Here is a 20028-nt window from a genome sequence, read left to right as displayed (position 1 = left end):
TTTAACTTTTCTGGAATTCCCTGGATTGTGGGAAATGATTCGCACATTGTAAGGGATACAAAACTTGCAGTACGTGATACATCATTTTCTTATAAAATGATTATAAAACGATTAAAAGAAATGCACATGTGTAATAGAGGCTTTCCTTGTCTCCAACCCCTTCCTCTTCGAGCCTCATAGAGATCCAGGAACCCAGAAAGAGGCACTGATGGCCAGGAAAGCAGGCATGGATGAATGCTGTGAGATTGTAGGGCTTGTAAAGAAACTTTACTTTGGCAACTGTAGATGCCTTGAACTGTAGATTTGGAAGGAGTTGGGGGCTTGGGAAGGTTAGATCACCAGCAGGTCATGTAATTCAGAGTTTCCCAAACTGGAGTGTCTCGCCTTCTAGTGAGATGCAGGAAATCTGCTATTAGGATGGATGTGTGTAAGAAGTGATGTTTGATAGCTGCTGAGCGTTTGGGAGGAATGGAAATTTCCAAATCTTCCTACAGTACCACAGGTGTCTCTGAAAGTATAGAGATGATCTTAGAAAGACAGAAAGTAGGAACCTTGATTTGACTCTGGGTGGGAATGGTACACTGTAGCTATGCAATGTGTGGTGATAACTTTCCTTTCCATGCTTGTGATGTGAGCAGGAAGGGGCACAAAGGAGTCACTATCAACCTTTTGAAGGGGAGGGAGGAATTAGCGTACGCCCCCAGTGTTTTGGCAAAGCCTGGTCTTGTTCAGAACCATAGCAGCCATCGTTTGTGCCTCAGTGCCCAACAGATCATGCACAGTGCTTACATCCAGGAAAAGTTAGTTTTTGATTAAGGGCCAGTTCACACTGCTAAATTATTTTGGCTACGAAGGCTAGAATTAATCTCCATCTTAGGTCCTCGTTTCTGCTGGAAATGACTTTTCAACGAGTGTCTGGAGTAGCCTTGCATGCTTGGGGCATGAGCTAATAGGGGATCCTTGAGCTTGTTTGTGCAGAGGCCTCTTTGAGGGCTTGACAGGTTTGGGTCACTGCCTCTGCTCAGGAGGTTGAATTTCTGCAGGTTGATTGTTATATAGCCCTGTATGAATGAATGCTGGGTGATGTTTCTTCTAGTTGTCCTTGCAACAGACTCTTCAGGTAGGTCTGGAGTGGAGCCTTGGACTGGTAAGAAAGGCTTGGTCTATTTAAAAACTTGACCAATAAAGTATTTAAAACATTAATGTGTTAGACTGGAACAAAGAGAGGAAGTGATGTTCATTACCAAACAGACAGAACCATGACATTAAATTCTAAACAGTGCTTATTCCATTTCTAGTTAAAAGGATCAGGTAGCAGGTGATGAGAAAACACTGTGCCTGCAATACTGGAGAACCACTGCCAGTAAGAATAGAATATACTGGGTTAGATGGACTGACTCTGTATACGGCAGTTTTGCATGTACTGTACTTATTATTGGATGATGATTTATCCCATGCATCCTCAGAAGCTTACAACTAATCTAAATACTGGGGTGTAAAGGGTTTATCCAGCAGAGGCAACGGTGACACACATATATTATTATAGATAACTATATTATGCATACTGCATGGATGTGATGATCTCTCACTCCTGCCTTTGCTATCAGATGAGACCATGGTGTAACAGAAAAGGCCAGTTGCCACCTATGCAAGACCATTTTTGGCTTCACGGAACATTTGATGCTGGCCAAATGATAGTCAGTTGGCAATACTTGTCTGTCTCTTGAACAGTATCCCAGCATTGGGAGATCACAATTGTAGATTGGAAACTGAAGCTTTGGATCTTTCTCAAGGCCTCACGGTAAGCCCTGTGCAAGAAGACATACTTGAATGAAGTACTCTGTTCTCATAATCCTGAGTCTAGCCAGCTGTTCCAAATGGCTCATGGAGGAGAGCTCTAAAGAACTGTTAGCCAGTTTGGGCAGTTCGGTTGTGTTTACCAGAAGCCAAGGGTGTGACTTGCGACATGCAGCCCAGCACTGCTCATTATTAAAGACAGGATGCTCGATGGGATGGTCTTGTCTCCATTGTGGCTGCTCTTCAATGCTTAACTATAAACAGTGTTAAAAAGAAAATTGCACTTAATGTTAGGAGGAAGGAATGATTGTCTAGGTGATAAGGAGCTGGGCAGGGATTCAGAAGACCTTGGCTAAGTCTTAGACCTCTTTCTTAACCTGAGGAAACTCAGTGGATTGACTCTCTATCTCAGTTCCTCTTTGGTTATGACAGATGATTAAGAATTTCCTATCTTGACTGGGGTATTGTGAGGACAGACAGCAACAATAGTGAAAGGAATGTGGTTACCTCAGGATCATTATGATTTGCCTAGGACCCTCCACATTCTTCTGTTTCTCGATTCAAAAATGGATGTGGTTAGTTTGATTTTATTTCTTGCTTACATTTATATCCTGACTTTCTTCTTTAAGCATGAACTCAAGGCAGGGAATTTATAAGGGTATTTTGGAAAGTAATGACATTTTCAAAGTATAGTGTGGGCACCTCTTTTGCCATTACTTCCTGGAAACCCCCCACATACTATAATTTATTGAGAGAAAGAACCTAAGGTTTCATGGTTCTCGTGTTGCTCGATGCATGAAGCAAACCGACGTCTAAGAAAAAGTTACTCTCCTCCCTTTAGTGGGAGAAGACACAAAATGCAGAGTTAATTAGAATAGTTCCAGAGTTCCTGGTAGGGGGCTTATATTCTGGCCCCTTGTACTCTGGCTTGTTCACCTGTGGCCCATACTAAGTCTAGGACTAAGCTCAAACATGAACCTAGGTTTCTCAGGTGCAAGTCTATCTAGATTAGTAACCCCCTGGGTCAGGGACCTGTCCTCTTGTTGTTTGGAAAGTGCTGTGTACATGAGTGTAGCAAATTAAACAGTAGTATCCACCTGACGGCGCTTCAGGGAAGTAACTTGCCTAGGGAGCAAGAGGTTGCTGGTTTGAATCCCCACTGGTGTGTTTCCCAGGCTATGGGAAACACCTCTGTCGGGCAGCAGTAATGTAGGAAGATGCTGAAAGGCATAATCTCATACTGCATGAGAGATGGCAACGGTAAACCCCGCCTATATTCTACCAAAGACAACCATAGGGCTCTGTGGTTGCCAGGAGTCCACACCAACTCTAGGGCACAACTTTACCTTTTACCTTTGTCTGTACAACCACACTGGCTCCTTGCCCTAGAAAATTCCAACTTAAATCTTTCTCAGTCAGCATGCCTATCGGTATGTTAAACTTAGGCACCTTTATAGATGGTTAGTCTCATGAGCATCCCCATGGCAGACTATCCAGTTCCAGTGAAACTGGAAAAGTTAATCTTAATTTTTGGCAGCAATACCATAAGAAAGTGAGTTGATATACAGCAACGCCACTTCCTTTGACACTAGAGGAAATTATTCAGTAAATTACCTCATGTCATAGTGTTTATGATGGATCCATTCCTTGATCCTAGTCAGGTTTCCCAACCCTAATTACATGCTGATCCATTTTAGTTCTTCTGTTGGGCTACTAGGCTAAGGAGCACTCTGGGAAGAAGAGGTAAGGAGCTCTTTAGCTGCCTGTGGTGATTCAGAGACAACAGAACTATCCAGTGTTGGGTGGATGTTTAAATCTTCAAGCTCTGTTATCTACTATTTTTGAGGTACACTTAGATGCACAACTGTGCCCAGACAACTGCAGACTTTGGGGATCCTTGGACAACTCTCTTTCTTGCTGACATCCAGACTAAAAATGTATGGGTGCTAGGTGAGAAGTGTAGGTGCTGCTGCTGAGTTCCTGACTAAGCCCCTGGTGGCGCAGTGGTAAAACTGCCGCCCTGTAACCAGAAGGTTACAAGTTCGATCCTGACCAGGGGCTCAAGGTTGACTCAGCCTTCCATCCTTCCGAGGTCGGTAAAATGAGTACCCAGAATGTTGGGGGCAATATGCTAAATCATTGTAAACCGCTTAGAGAGCTCTGGCTATAGAGCGGTATATAAATGTAAGTGCTATTGCTATTATTATTGCTAAATGTAAGTGCTATTGCTAAAGCAACGGCAATGCTCACATGGGGGAGGTGGGGCAGAACAGATTTTGACAACCTCTCCTTCCCCTGGAAATTCTTTTCCACCCACAGGTATGTCCTTAAGGGCTGTGTGACCCTCAGGAAATATTTTTGGGTGACACAGAGCTCATCCACAGAAGAGGAGGTCATCAACTGCTCCTCATCTCATGATTGCTAGTGCTGCATTAGTAAAACAACTTCAGCAACACCAATGCTTCTCTGCTGGCTCCCACACTTTGTGGGTCTGGATGTCAACCAACAGAAATAGGCCTCAGTCACATTTATATAAAAATAAAGTGTGCCGTCAAGTCGATTTCAACTCCTGGCGCCCACAGAGCCCTGTGGTTTTCTTTGGTAGAATACTGGAGGGGTTTACCATTGCCTCCTCCTGCACAGTATGAAATGATGCCTTTCAGCATCTTCCTATATTGCTGCTACCCAACATAGTACCAGCGGGGATTCGAACTGGCAACCTTCTGCTTGTTAGTCAAGCATTTCCCCACTGCGCCACTTAAGGTGACTCGTATTTACCACCCTATATAAAATGTCAGGGTGGTTTATCATTTAAACTAATGGCAAATGGCAAGTAAAACCTAAAAATCACATAAAACAGATTAAAATTACCATAAATAAAACTTAAACTTTAAAGCATCATAAACTAAAAGCCTGATAAAACAGGTGTCTCCCCCCCACCCCCAAAAAGTCATTTAAAAGCAATCAGAGATGGGGAGATTGTGATGTCATTTGGGAGCGTGTTCCAGAGCCCCAGGACAACCCTAGAGAAGGCATGGTTTGGGGTTACCACCAGTGGCAACAACAACTGGACTCCCCCCAATGATCTTAACAGGCAACAGGGTTCATGAAGAAGGTGCACGCTTAAATACCCTGGGCCCAAGCTATTCAGGGCTTTATAGGTCATGACCAGTACTTTGTATTTTGCCCAGAAACTAATTTTTCTCGGGGGGAGGGCAGGATGCCTTCTTGTCTTGAGGAGGTGATCATTAGTCTTCTTCTGAAGAAGCCTGCCTTGGATCCTTCAGAGTTAAACAACTACAAGCCTGTCTCCAATCTTCTGTGGCTGGGCAAGGTAATTGACAGGGTGGTGGCCTCCCAGCTCCAGACAGTCTTGGAGGAAACTGATTATCTAGACCCATTTCAAACTGGTTTTCAGGCAGGCTATGGGGTGGAGATTGCCTTTGTCGGCCTGATGGATGATCTTGACTTAGGAACTGACAGAGCTAGAGTGTGAGTTCTTTTGGATCACTTGGTGGCTTTTGACTAGGGATGTGCACAGAACCACGGAGGCACGGTCCGGCACTGGGGGGTGTCTAGCTTCAAGGGTGAGGGGGTAGTACTTACCCCTCCTGCTGCTTTCCCCCCTCCGGTGCTCTACTTTGGAGCAAAGTTTTTGGGGCGGCAGCATTCCTCCCTGCCGCCCCTGCGCCCATTGTTGGCCGGAAAAAGGGGAAGTTGCCTCCACGCATGTGCCCGTTGCAGCACGCATGCGTCCATTGCCTCTGCTGCGTGCGCAAGCAGCACATGTCACACATTGCATGTGCATGGTGGCAACAGATGGACGTGCGCCGCAACGGGCGCATGCGTGGAGGCAACTTCCCCTTTTTTCCACCATAATCGGAGACCATCCTTTAGTAAGGGTATTTTCTCTATGCCAACAGGAAACGACAGGAAGTTTTCACAGCAAAGATATCCTGGAGGGCTAGGCTGATCCCTAATCCCCAGTTCCTTTTCCTGTCACCTCAGGATTGGCAGCAAAGAGAGAGAGCTCTTACAGATCTGATCTTTTTCCTTTTTCCTTCTCTACCTTTTTTCATTCCTCCAAAATCCTCTCCGAAAGTCACTAGCACTTTATTCTCCAACCTTCCTCTGGTCACGAGCCCCCGCTCAGGCGCTTTCTTAAACTTTTAACCCTCCCGCCTTCACCCTCCCCCTTCCTTACTTCCTCCAACCACCGATGGAGTGCGCCCATGCCGCTGACGCCATTTTGGCCTCATTGTCGGAGGGGGAGCAACGGGGCGACAGCTGTCCTCCCACTGGGGCTTCGGTCACCACCCTTACAACAGGGGCGGAGAGCGGGGCACTTAGAAGAAAAGAGATGCCTAGCGCCACCCTTTCCAAGGGGGCAGATACCGCTCCAAGAAAAAAGGCCAAGAAGGCCAAAAAGAAGGAGAAAGGGGTGGCGGAGCAGCCGCGGGTGGCCGGGAACCACCGGGAAATGATCAAGCCCCCAGTCGCGCAGCTCAGCGAACGCCTACTGCTGCAGGCTGTCTGCCAACAACGACAGCCACGCCGGATCCTCTCCCCTAGGCTGCTAGCACACCAGGGAGGAAACCAAGGCGAGAACTCAGTGGATGCCGCAAGGGGTGCCATTTTACTCCCCCCAAACGCGGAACTGGCAGTTCCTTCTGAAATCGGGGGTGCTGTGGCTCCGGTTGGACCCAATAATGCCGCCCCAAAAATTTTGCTCCGAAATGGAGCGCTGGAGGGGGGAAAGTGGCGCGGGGGTAAGTACTACCCCCCGCCCTTAAAGCTAGACACACACAAACACACCCGCTGGACCGGCCCAATTCCAAACCAGTTCGGAGGCCTCTAACATGGCCCCGGACCAGTTCTGTGCACATCCCTACTTTTGACCATAGTATCCTTTTGGAGCATCTGAGGGGGTTGGGAGTGGGAGGCATTGCTTTACAATGGTTCTGCTCCTATCTCTTGGGCAGATTTCAGATAGTGTCGCTTGGAGACTGTTGCTCCTCAAAATCGAACTTTTGTATGGTGTCCCCCAAGGCTCTATACTTTCTCCAATGTTTTTAAACATCTACATGAAACTGCTGGAGAGATCATCAGGAGATTTGGTGCAGAGTATGCACTATATGCTGATGATACCCAATCTATTTCTCCATGTCAACATCATCAGGAGAATGCATAACCTCCCTAAATGCTTTCCTGGAGGCAGTGATGGGCTGGATGAGGGATAACAAACTGAATCCAGATAAGACAGAGGTACTTGTTGTGCAGGGTCAGAACTTGGGAGATGATTTTGATCTGACAGTTCTGGGTTCCTTCCCCAGAAGGAACAGGTACACAGTCTGGGGGTGCTTCTGAATCCAAACCTCTCCCTGGTGTCCCAGGTTGATGCAATGGCCCGAGGTGTTTTCTCTTGGCTTTGGCTGATATGCCAGCTGTATCTGTTTTTGTTTGTTTGTTTTTGTTTTGAGATGAACAACCTCAGAACAGTGGTCCATATGCTGGTAACCTCCAGACTTGCCTACTGCAATGCACTCTATGTGGCGCTGCCTTTATGCATAGTCCGAAAACTACAGCTGGTACAGAATGTGGCAGCCAGCTCTAAGGGACCTCTAGGTCATCCTCGAGAGACCATACTTCCAAACTATGTACCAATTAGCACCACAGATGGAGGGTAAGATGAGTGGGAGGCAGCTTTGCTGCTGCTTTTTCTCATTGCTGCTTCTCAACTGCTCTCTCTTTCTGAGCCAGAGTGGATGAGCAGGTGAGGAAGTAGAGGCACAGCAGGAGCCAGGATGCGCCAGTCAAAGGGGACAGGTGCTCCAGCCACCTCATCAGGAACAGGAGCACCTGTTGCAGTAAGTTGCAGTAAGTGGGGCTTTTTCATTGAGAGAGAGAGAAAATGCAACTAAGGAGGGATATAGGATTATTCATGGTGTCGAGAAAGAAGTGGACAGTAGGTCTATCAAGACAAATTCTCCCTCTCTCACAACAATAGAACCAGGGGTCATCCCATGAAACTGATTAGCAGGAAATATAGGACAGCCCAAAGGAGATACTTCTTTACATAGCACATAATTAACATATGGAAGTCACTGCCACAAGATGTGGTTATGGCTAGTAGATTAGACAACTTTACAGAGAGAGTAGTGATATTCATGGGCGACAGCTCTATGAATGGTTAATCTTAGTGGCTATATGCTGCCTCTCAATTCTGGTTGCAGGGGAGCAACATCAAGAGGTGGTTGATGCCTTCCTCTCCTGTTAGAAGGCTTCTCTGAGACAACTGGTGAGCTGCTGTGGGAAACAGGATGCTGGGCTTGATAGTCCTTGGCCTGATCCAGCAGGACTCTTCTTATGTTCTGATACCAGCCCTGTACCTGCTGTCCACTTCTTGTTAGGCAGAGCTGGCTGGCTGTCATTTCTGGTATCCCATGAGTGGTCGCATGTGGGTCAGTGAATCATATTTGGATTCAAACTGTGATGACATTGGACTGGTAGATTCTCTCTCTTCTCTGCTTGTTTTCCCAAGTATCTGAGTGAGTGTTGAATCTTGTGCTCTAGAAAGATACAAGTGTTTCCTGTACATTCTGCTGTGCTTGTATATTGAAATGAAGACTTTATCTTGGGGCGGTCTTGAGGCAAGACAAAAAAAGATGGTGTTTTCCAAACAGTAATTCTGGAAGCAGATCGCATCAGGGCAGAGTGGGAGTTTGGTAAGTGCGGGGAGAGACATTGCTGGACCTTATAAAAGTGAATTGTTAATGGGTTTCTTTAAAATTAGACACAGACATGCATTGCAGAGGCATATTTATAGAACGGGAATGTCTATGAAGAGGCATATTTATAGTGTGGGAATGCCTGTGAAGCTGTGCAGGCGCCTGTTTCAACCCTCCTGTGCGACACCATGAGGTTCTGCTGTTTCACATGAGGCATAACTAGCCAGCCTGTGCTTTGTTGGACGGCTCAGGACATTCACATCCACCCTTCAGGCTGAAATCATAATTAGAGTCCACGGACAAGGAGGAAAACTTTCCCACCCAAAAGGGAAATGAGAGGCTGTGTTGCTGAGGCAGCCAGTCCAAGTAATAATATAATCTTAGAAGAATGCAGCTCCCTCGAGTAAAGGAAGTTCTAAAAACTTCAACAAGTGAAGCTGTTAAAATAGCTGTTGCTTGTTTGGCTGTAGTGTTGTCTTCAGAACCAGGCTGCTGAATGGCTGTGGTTCTTGGAGGCTTAGAGTTAAGACGGGGAAAGAATCTCTTTGTAAATGAGACTGAAGATCCCTTGGAGGGATGTGTTATCCACAGGTGGTGTGGGACTCTCGAACGTCCTAGTGTTTGCTCATATTGGAATGTATGATCATATTCAGTGCTTGTAAATGACCAAACATTCGTCTGAAACCAGACAAGCCTAATCTGCTTTTTTGAGCCCGTGACTGTGAGGCTTCAGTCAACCAACAAGCAGGCAAGAAGAAGACAAAGCAGGTCCTAATCCTAAATGAGAATAAGAGGGGGACGGAGAAGAGTTAGGCAATGAAGCAGGAAGCCACAGAATGAAGGTGGCATTACACAAACTAGACACAAGAAAGAAGATTGCAAGGATGGCATAGAAAATGTATTATTCATAAACTGCAAACTATTCAAATTCCAATGTGCCTCTCTAGAAGGAGTTGTCAGCGTGGATGTTAAAGGCAGACATGGCCACTGAATTCCCCCTCTCCCCTATATTTATATCCATAGTTGATAGGAAATATTATCCTGAAGAAAGGCTATGTTACCCAAGATGCATCAGGGTATACATAATCTGCCATTTTTAAGCAACAAAGCAGGAAGGCTTGCCAGGTGGTGAGCACACATGAGGGGATAAGCGGGGCTTAAACTTAATGGGCGACTTTCAAGGGCAGAAAGGGACATATTTAAGTTAGAGGGAGAGGAGGCAATGAGAAGTGGTGAGATGACAAAGCTGGGGGAAGGGACACAGATGGAGAGGAAGGGCTGAAAAGGATTAGACAGGAAGGCTCAGGACTCTCAGGAGTGGCAGCCCATCCTCATCCTTTCATTCCCAGAATTGCTTTGTGGCTGGGGGTGACTATTTGCAACCACTGTTGCTGCCATGATTGTTTAAGCACCGCAGCCTAAGTACCTTCCCTGGCCATCACATGCCCTGGGCCAGTCAATATAGATTCAGTCTTTCAAAAAGATTGCAATGTGTAGTTTGTACACAGAAGCCATTGGGCATTGCGAGTAAGGCTGTGACTAGCACAGGCAGTCCATATTAGGTTTCAGATCCAATGGCACCAGCCGTGTAACTGTCACAGCTTTGTATGGTCCATGCCTTCTTATCTGCTGAAGTAAACAGACTCTCAATGGCTTTTGATACTCTTGATCATGGTGTCTTTCTGGACCACCTTGTGCAGATGGGTCTTGGAGGCACTCTTTTGCAGTGATTTTGGCCCTTCTTGCAGGGCAAAATTCTACATGGTACTACTGGGGGACTCCTGTTTGATGCCTTGGCCCCTGGCCAATGATGTTCTGCGGGTGTTCTAGTCTGCCCCTCATTCTACATGAAACCACCCAGGAGTTCAGTGTTGGGTGTCAGAGCATCTGATGACACCCAGTTCTTTACTTCTATTCTAGCCCCAGCTAGCAGAGCACTGGAGGTCCCGAACTCATGTCTGGAGTTGGTGAAGGGCTGGATAGGGGTAACAAGCTGAAATTAAATCCAGTTGGTGGCAATGTGCAAGAGAGTGATTTCTGTGGTGACCCTCTCCTTCTGGAATCCCCTTGCTTGTTAAATCCAGCTGGCGCCATCCCTTCTGACATGCCATCATTTAGTGAAGTTGTGGCTTTTTAGTCAGGCTTTTGATTTCCTTGTTGGATGCTGCTTTTATGCTTACTGGCTTAAATCCAGTCTATTTATTGCTTATTTATTTATTCAATTGTTATACCACCCTTCCAAAATGGCTCAGGGAGGTTTTCAATTAAAACAAAACCATTAAAATCAATTAACAGTTAAAAAAGAGATTATAAAACAACAACAATTAAACAATCGGAACAACTTTAAAACCCTGAAAAACCAGGTTACCGCATTAAAACCATTTACAACAATTTAAAAACCCTGGAAGGCCAAGCCAAACACATAGGTTTTAAGGGCTCTCCTGACAGCCAATAAAGAATTCAAATTACAGATTTCTGCAGGGAGTGCATTCCAAAATCCAGGAGCGGCTACAGAGAAGGCCTGCCTCTGAGTCGCCACCATATGTACTGGTGGTAACTGGAGACGGACCTCTTCAGATGACCTTAACGTGCGGTAGGAGTCATGCAGAAGAAGGCTCTCTCTCAGGTAACCTAGACCTAAGCCATTCAGGGCTTTAAAGGTAATGACCAGCACTTTGTATTTTGCCAGGAAACATATCAGCAGCCAGTGCAGCTGTTTCAAAATAGGCATAATATGGTCTCTCCAGATTGTCCCAGAGGCCAGTCTGGCTGCCGCATTTTGAACTAACTGAAGCTTCTGAACTACATGCAAAGGCAGCTTCACGTAGAGCACATTGCAGTAGTCAAACCTGGAGGTTACCAGCTGGTGCACCACTGTTTTGAGGTTGTCCTCTTCAAGGAATGGACGCAGCTGTCGAATCAGCCGAAGATGATAGAAAGCACTCCTGGCCATAGCCAGGACTAACAAGGCCAATCCTGGCCATAGCCATTCCATGGTCCATAGCCATATGTCCATAGCCAGGACTAACAAGGCACTGGTGCAATGGGAGAAGCACTAGTGTTTTGGGAAAGTGCAACTAACTCAGTTCCACAGCTGGCTCAGTGGTGGGGACAAATGTTGACCTCTCTCTCCTCTTGAAGCTCCCGATGCCACCTGAAATATGTCCCCAAGGGATACAGCCCTCAGGGATGTATTTTCTGGTGACAGAGGGCTTCCGAGCATGAAGAGGAAATCCTCCAACATCCACACTAGCACCAGTGCAGCATTAGTCAGGAACTCTTCAGAAGTATTGGTGCTACACTGATGCTTCTCTCATTGCAGCCAGTGTTTTATTAGTCATGATGTCAGCCGCTGTGTTTTTTATTTTGCTCTCTCTCTCTCTTAATAATATTAATGTTTTAGCTTAGCACTTTGGTCTATGTATTCTTTTTATTGCATTGTATTGGTTTGAAATACAGGAGCTGAAGTGATGTGTCCAAGTGAGAAATTTACCTCTGTTTTAGAGTTTCCAAAGGAGCTGAACACACATTTGAAGGCAAAATCACCAAGTGAGACCTTTTTAAAAAAGTTATTTCAAAGACAGCAGAGAAGCCAAGATCGTGACTATTTTATGGGCAATTCAAGGCTCACAATTCATCATGAAGCATAATTACTGCTCTTGTGTTTTATCACCCTTTTTGATTGTAGAAGTTGGACATAATTGCATTTGTGTGTCTCTAGGAAGTTTTAATCTTTGCCACTAAAAAGGCATTTTGCCCTTGATGCCAGTTCTATAAGACCGTATGAAAATTTAGCCCTCAATAGATTCAAGCATTTAAACATTCATCATTATTTGGTTCCGGTTTTAGTTACAGGGCTAGATGCAGTATTTTCAGCCCTTTGGGGGATATTATCAACTCTTTTATCCAGTGTGGGATGTGATATAGTGCTGGACTGGCAGATAACATAACAAATAAAGACTCTTTCAGTTGCTGGTTCTTCAAGCAGTAACATGATCTGAGCTTGGAATAATCATGAAGAAAAATGAGCAAACGTAAACCCATAAAAAGGTGAATGGAGTTGTCAGAGGCCTTTCTTTTTCACTGCAAATTTTCTGTAATGGAATGAAAGAGTTGAAAAGGATACCCTTGCATGCCTTTTAACTTTGTATTTAGATTGTATTTAGATACGTTTCAAAGCTGGTGTTCATGAAGTCTGAGTTGATTAAAAAAGTAACCAGAATTCAGACCAGAGGATTAGTAACAGGACCGCATTCACATCTTCACAACAAACCCTGGAAATAAGATTGGGTTATGCCCTGGCCTTGTTTGCTGCTGGGACAAGAGGCATATTATATACACATGCACAACTATGTTATATCACTGCAAACTTATTTATCCAGAGCAACCACTACTTTGGAATTCTTTACGTGTTGTAGCCGGGAGAGAATCTATTTAGGTGGTCGCTAAGAGTCGACATCGACTTGACAGCACTTAATCAATCAGTCAAGGTAGCAACATATAATGGGAGTGGGGAACACAAAGGGATGATGCAGAGGCTCCCTTCCTTTGTGTTCCCCACTCCCATTATATGTTGCCTATGGATGAATATAACTGTGGAAGCAATCACTTCAGAGCAAGCTGTGGTTAGCTATGGTATTGACACAGTTCCAGTGTTCCCTCTAACAGGGATTCCCTGATGTTGTTGACTACATCTCCCAGAATCCCCAGCTGCAATGGCTTTTGCTTGGGGATTCTGGGAGTTCTAGTCAGCAACATCGGGGAATCCCTGTTAGAGGGAACACTGCACATTTCTTTTCTGTCCTAGAATTGCTTGGGACTAGGGTTGTAACTCTGACAGATGCTTTCCAGAGGTATGTTTTCTATATGTTTTCCCAATGTTTCTCCCCAATATTAAGCAATTACTATCTCCAGGATTGCTTTCAGTCGTCTCCATGGAATAGATGCCAGTTCCAGGGTCTCCAGGCCAATCCAGGAGGGTTGGCGACCCTCAGTGGGGGCCCAAGAAAGGACAACACCTAGGAGAGATCACGTGTGAGCGTTTGCTGGAGACCTTGATGCAAATTGGCTGCTCTATTAGTGTCAGCTTGGATTGCCATGTATTCTTTATATGCAGGAAATGATTTGATATGTGCAAGCTGTTGATAAACACCAAGGGTGAAAAGCATTCAGCTGTTGTGGAGATTAATTTTAATTATGGCAATGCTGGAGAATAGCAATATTTAGAATGTGTATGTTTGATATGAACAATATGTATCCAGTTATGTGTTGCCATCTTAATTGTTCTGATGAACAAATTGGCACTGTTTGTAAAAAACAAATATTTTAAAAAAATAGACACAGTGGAATGGTTTACTGATAACCTGATGGTTTGTGGGGCTTTTTTTTTGCCGGGGGAGAGAATAAGTAGTGTAAGTTAGTCATGCTGTCTTGCTGTTTGATACATGTTTGACAAATGCAACTAACACAAAAGCCTTACTCACATGTAACATTCAATACTTGTACATGGAGAGTTCAGGTATTTAATCAATCAATCATTCATCTTTATTACAGTTGAAGATCAGCATAAGAAATCTTGAGGCAGTAATTATGAGAAGTACAAACATTAGCATAGGACAGATTATGAAGCAATAAAACTATATTACATTAAAATTACTATATTAACATTATTATAAACTACATAGGAAGCTGCCATATACTGAGTCAGACCATTGGTCCATCTAGCTCAATATTGTCTGCACAGACTGGCAGCTGCTTCTCCAAGGTTGCAGGCAGGAATCTCTCTCAGCCCTATCTTGGAGAAGCCAGAGAGGCACCCTGGAACCTAGATACCCTTCCCAGAGCGGCTCAATCCCCTAAGGGGAAGATCTTACAGTGCTCACACATCAAGTCTCCCATTCACATGCAACCAGGGTGGACCCTGCTTAGCTAAGGGGACTATAAAATGATTACTGTAAGATTGCTAATTATTACTAGTAGTTATAAACTATAATTGCTATAAAATGCTACTCTGTTGCAAGGAGGACTGTATAGCTACTACTACAGCTCAGCTTAAATACAGTAAAATATATTAAAATAGGGAGAGAACAGAGGCAAAAGTATGAGTACAATATCACTACATTTATATTCAAAGGTTCAGGTATTCACAAGTTATGCTGAACCCAGGAACAGAAGTATGCTTCTTATCTGTGCCATGTAGATAGGGACCTGTACCCAGGTTCACTTTTAAAATGAACGCAGCTATAGTCATTCACACAAAAATGTGCACATGTGTCCAGACACCTGAATGCAGGTACAACATAATTTCAGAACTGGGCTAAAGTCAACCAAATATCAGGGCAAGCCACCATCACTCCTGTCTTGGGGACTTCGGGCCTTGCAGAAGATCAAACCAAAAAGTACAAGCAGGCTCTAGAGCAAAGGTTTCAGGCCTGCGATCTGTTCAGTGCGTAAAGGTAAAGTGTGCCCTTGAGTCAGTGTCGACTCCTGGCTCCCACAGAGCCCTGTGGTTGTCTTTGGTAGAATACAGGAGGGGTTTCCCATTGTCATCTCCCCCCTCAGTATGAGATGATGCCTTTCAGCATCTTCCTATATCGCTGCTGCCTGATAGAAGTGTTTCCCATAGTCTGGGAAACATACCAGCGGGGATTCGAACCAGCAACCTCTGACTTACTAGGCAGAGTACTTCACTTTAAAGCAGAAGAACAGCTCCAGAAAAACTGATGGGAGACCTTGGGGCTTTACTGGAGATCAGAGGACCTTTGGAAGGACACAAGCGTGGCTATGCAGCATACAGGATTGGCAAAGGGAGTTGTTGGCAGAGCCGAGAGCAGCTTGGAAGACGGCACAGAACAGCTTGTTGGGGAAGGAGCCTTGGCAGAGCACAGCCCTCCTCGAATCTCATAATCTCATTTGGAGCAAAGTGATTCCCATGCTCTGGCCAAAGGGACTTGTGGCTTTTGTGGGGATGAAAACAGCAGATGTGAACTTGTTACGGGGGGCGGGGGGGATGGTTATTCCTCTGCTGCCTACCACCCCTTTCCTTGCCTCGTGGCTTTGAGCTCGACATCCAAATGCAGCCTGTCAGGCTTTGATTAGCAAAGGAAAAGGCTTTCCGAAGTTAGGAGCCTCCCCCCACCCACCCCCAGGCCCTTATGCCAGATGGCAGGATGGTTTGTGTCAAAGGGGGAGAGGTGAAAATGATAGGGTGCTGAGATCCAAGTGCGGTTCCAGTTGAAGCTACTACACCCTTTGGAGACAATGGCCTGGAAGGATGTGACTGGGAGGGGCTTGAGCTTAAGAGTTCCGCTTTTCGGCGGGTAGTGGGGAAAGGGCCACGGACTGGAGGAAGGAGGAGGAACAATGGAGAAAGCCAGCAGATGGAAAGCTCCTGGCTGGTACTTTGGAAGGAGAGAACCTCACAGCCCTGCAGCCTGTGAGAAATGCCACATGTGTCTGGTTGAAAGCTAGACAGTGCATTTCACCAACCACTGAAGGTAGGAGATTTGCCCTCAAGCCAGCAGGGTCCTGTTGAACTGAAGGTGACTTGAGCTGGATTAAATGCCTGTAGGCTGGCGACTTCAGTGGTTTGTGGACTGCAGCCGCCTTGCTGAAAAAGCAAAATTGGCACTGCTGCAAAATCTGGCTATTTCATGCCAAGATCGTTTTGATTAAGGCACTAGCCAGCTAATTGCCTCTTGGCTGACTAATTGTGCTTACTGGTTTAAACAAAAAGTGCTGCGGAATCTCAGTGTACCTTTGTGCAGATCCCCAAGTATGGTTAATTACACTCGTCCTCCAAACTCTTCTGGCATGCTGCACTTTGCTCACTCCGGATATGTTTGTGGTATTCAGAAACTAAACAAATCAGCGGTTAAGTATAGTATTAGTCTGATGGCACCTTTTCCCTTGCACTGTGCACCTGAGACTTGCAGCAATGGGAGAAGAGAGCTGGTCTTGTGGTAGCAAGCGTGACTTGTCCCCTTAGCTAAGCAGGGTCTGCCCTGGTTGCATATGAATGGGAGACTAGAGGTGTGAGCACTTTAAAATATTCCCCTCAGGGAACAGAGCCGCTCTGGGAAGAGCAGAAGGTTTCGAGTTCCCTCCCTGGATTCTCCAAGATAAGGCTGAGAGAGATTCCTGCCCGCAACCTTGGAGAAGCCACTGCCAGTCTGTGAAGACAATATTGAGCTAGATAGGCCAATTGTTTGACTCAGTATATGGCAGCTTCCTATGTTCCTATGTGGGAGCGAAGGGGTTTTTCCCTTCTTCTAACTGCTAACTGCTTTCCCCCTGAAAAGCTAAAACTAAAACTTCCCCCCGAAAAGCTAACTGCTCAACCCCCGAAAGTCACTCCATAAGTTGTTTTCCCCCTCTGCAGTGTTTAAGATCTGGGTTTTGAGATAAACTTGTGTGTGTGTGTGTGTGTGTGTGTGTGTGTGTGTGTGAGAGAGAGAGAGAGAGAGAGAGAGGTGGAGGGTTTGGGGTCTCGCACCCCCTTCCCCTCCTGCAGCTTCTCCCCTGGAAATCTCCCCTCCCAGTGTGCATTGCAGGGTAGCAGGAGCCATAAAGCGAACTATTGCAGACCACTGCAGTGTAATGCTTTGTTCTGCCCCAACGTGGAGGATCATGGACTGTGTATCTCTGCTGAATGAAGTGCATAGCTTCTTGAACGAGTCACGATATGACTTAACTCTCCTAGAAACTCTCAAGACCTAATGGAGTGTGCTTTGTCAAGTCTGTTCAACCCCCATCGTCTGCTCCAACCATGTGGGTGGGCAGTAGTTGCAAATGGCAGCAACCATGCCATTCCAGATAATGTATAAATGGAGCCTACTCATGTTTCCTTGATATAGGATACTGAAATTAGAGATGGGAGCTCTCTTCTGTTTACTCTGAACTGGTGTGGAAATGATCCAATCTTTCCCCATTAAACTGGAGAAATAAATCAGATCATTTACTGACTCAATTTGAGACTTGATAAATATCCAATTTGCCATTGCCCCATTCCCTAAGCACTCTCCTCACCAACCCTACCCCCAAACAATTGTCTCTCCTTCCTTTTACTTGACAATCCCAGTAGCAGCAGTGAGGAGAGAGGAGGTTCCCTCCCTCCTAATTTCCCTGATATAATGCAAAGTAGCACACCCAAATAAGCAGCGGTGGCATGCAGGGCCTGAGGTTATATTTTCTCCTCCCTCGCTTCAGTTGTCCCAGTGTGCTGTTCCTTAGTATGTCAAATAGAATTTGCATAAAAATGATGACAATTGGGTGACAGTTGGGACTTGCAGTCTTTCCCAGGGATGCTGTCATCAGCCTTTGGAAAAACTACTGTTTTCAAGAGCCACTTAAAAATTAGTTTTATTTATTTTTATTAGTCCTAAGGAGCAGTGCCCGAGTGTAGCAAATGTAGCAAAAGTTGCCCGAGTGTAGCAAAAGTTAGGAGAGGAAGAAAAACTCCTCTCAGCCACAGTGCCACTTATCTTTTCCACAGGTGTGACTGCTAGCCAGTTAAGTCACTTAATGATGTTTCTGATGAATCTGCATATATAGATCTCTCTTGGTCTTGTAGTTCACTTGATTGATTGATTGATTGATATGGTCACTTAGTTGTACATAAAGACTCACTTCACTGAAAACTACAACACCACCACCTCTAAGAGAGCTATGATGATAGATGGTCCTCAACAGTTTGTGGTTTGGCTCTTTGTTTAAAATTTAGCAGAGCACAGAATTCTGCCTAAGCTCATGTACTTTGGCCTGATTCGAGCTTCTGAAGCTGCTTTCGGGGATCAGATTGCAACATCCCATCTCAACCAGAACTCCAGTGGTCTTCAGGTTTCACTTGGGGGAGAGCAGCTGAAGTTCCAAGTGTTTTCAAGTACCAAGTAACTTGTTATTTTCTTCATCCAAAATATACAAGGATAAGGCTCACCTGCCTGATACTGTGTGGACAGCTTTGATTCTACCCTGCAGGCATCCGAAGGGTATCCAGACCAAATGGGGACTATGATAACAAAGGAGTCCCTCTCCTTCAAAGTCAATAGTGTTACAGTTGACATTTCAAGTACATATTAAGAAGAGGAAGGTTGGTATTAGGGTTTAAAGTGCAGGATTGGGATCTGAGGACTATTCTTAGCTCTGCTTCTAACTTCCTAGTTTAAATCCCAGCTTTGCTAGAGTCAGGAGAAGCTTGCTGCTGACTTCTGTGAGGCCAGGATCTAACGGTGCTTGGATCTTGAATTGGGAAGAGGTGGAGTAAGTGGCAGGCCACAGAGAAATATCTGTCTGTTGTGCAGATGGTTATTTCTGAAGAGTGACCAGAGACATTAGTAGCACTAGCCTTGATTATGTTTGAAGCAATGGCAAGGCAAGAATAGGCATCCACAAATGCTGACTGGACTTACTTGCTATAATTTGTAGCCAAGACCAAATTTGTGGCCAAACCCTGTCCCCTATGCTTTGCAAGGTCTTCAAAACCATGTGTTACAGGGTTTACATCTTGTGTTACATCTGAACCTGTCCGATCTCTTGCACTCTTTCCCCTTTTAAAACATTCCGTGAGTGTATATGTGGATAAGCAGTTTCTCCTTCTCAAAACCCACTCCAAAACTGAAAGTAAGGAAAAAGCATCGACACATTAACAACATTTTAAAAATAAACAATTAAAAACAATGCACTGTCCTCAAATTAGTTACCACTCTATCCATTTTGCAGTGTTACATTGCAACCATAATAGTTTCATATGATTCTGCGTGAAACGTATCTAAACCGGTTCACAGTGTTAGCAACTGTGCAGATGCTAAAGAGCCACTTTACCATCTGCACAGGACTGACCTGGGGGGAGGGGGAGGAGGAGGAGGAGGACCTGAATCTAATTTTTTCATGATTCACTTCTGTGATCCAAATTTTCTTCGTCTAGCAAATAGATGGCCACCTGGCAGCTGTTGAGCTAAATGTGACCCTCAGCTGCCTTTTTGAATTTTGTTTCTCCCTCTCCCACGGTGTGTGTGTGTGTGTGTGTGTGTGTGTGTGTCACATAGGAACATAGGAAGCTGCCATATACTGAGTCAGACCATTGGTCTATCTAGCTCAGTATTGTCTTCACAGACTGGCAGCGGCTTCTCCAAAATTGCAGGCAGGAATCTCTCTCTGCCCTATTTTGGAGAAGCCAGGGAGGGAACTTGAAACCTTCTGCTCTTCCCAAAGCGGCTCCATCCCCTGAGGGAAATATCTTACAGTGCTCACACATCAAGTCTCCCTCTCATATGCAACCAGGGCAGACCCTGCTTAGCTAAGGGGACAAGTCATGCTTGCTACCACAAGACCAGCTCTCCTTCCCCTATGTAATCCCTATGTAATGGCACATGTAATCCCCTGTGTATTATTTATTATAGAGGGGAATAGGGTAACCCTTCCAACCTTCCGATTATTGTCTGTCGAATCAGGTGGCTATTGCCATCCATGTGATGGTGCTGTACAAAGAGTAAGAGGACATGTGATT

The 20028-nt window shown here is 45.2% G+C and overlaps 1 protein-coding gene across 11 annotated transcripts in view; it reads left to right on the top strand.

Annotated features, from left to right (window-relative positions):
- Positions 1 to 20028, top strand: part of HEG1 (heart development protein with EGF like domains 1) — a 94093-nt gene that overhangs the window by 2159 nt on the left and 71906 nt on the right. For 2 of the 11 annotated variants that reach the window (XM_053282967.1, XM_053282962.1), the window contains exon 1: positions 15868 to 16021. The exons of 8 other annotated variants lie outside the window; for them this stretch is intronic. Coding sequence is in view for 1 of the 3 variants with exons in the window: in XM_053282964.1 (XP_053138939.1) it covers positions 13366 to 13378 (13 nt within the window). In the remaining 2 variants the exon portion in view is untranslated. Of the gene's footprint in view, positions 1 to 13299; positions 13379 to 15867; positions 16022 to 20028 lie in introns of those variants that run through there. One more of the 11 variants, XM_053282964.1, reaches the window with a different exon arrangement.

The sequence above is a fragment of the Hemicordylus capensis genome, chromosome 1, assembly GCF_027244095.1.
Source record: "Hemicordylus capensis ecotype Gifberg chromosome 1, rHemCap1.1.pri, whole genome shotgun sequence".
Classification (NCBI taxonomy): Eukaryota; Metazoa; Chordata; class Lepidosauria; order Squamata; family Cordylidae; genus Hemicordylus; species Hemicordylus capensis.
This window is presented reverse-complemented; position numbering and strand designations above follow the sequence as displayed.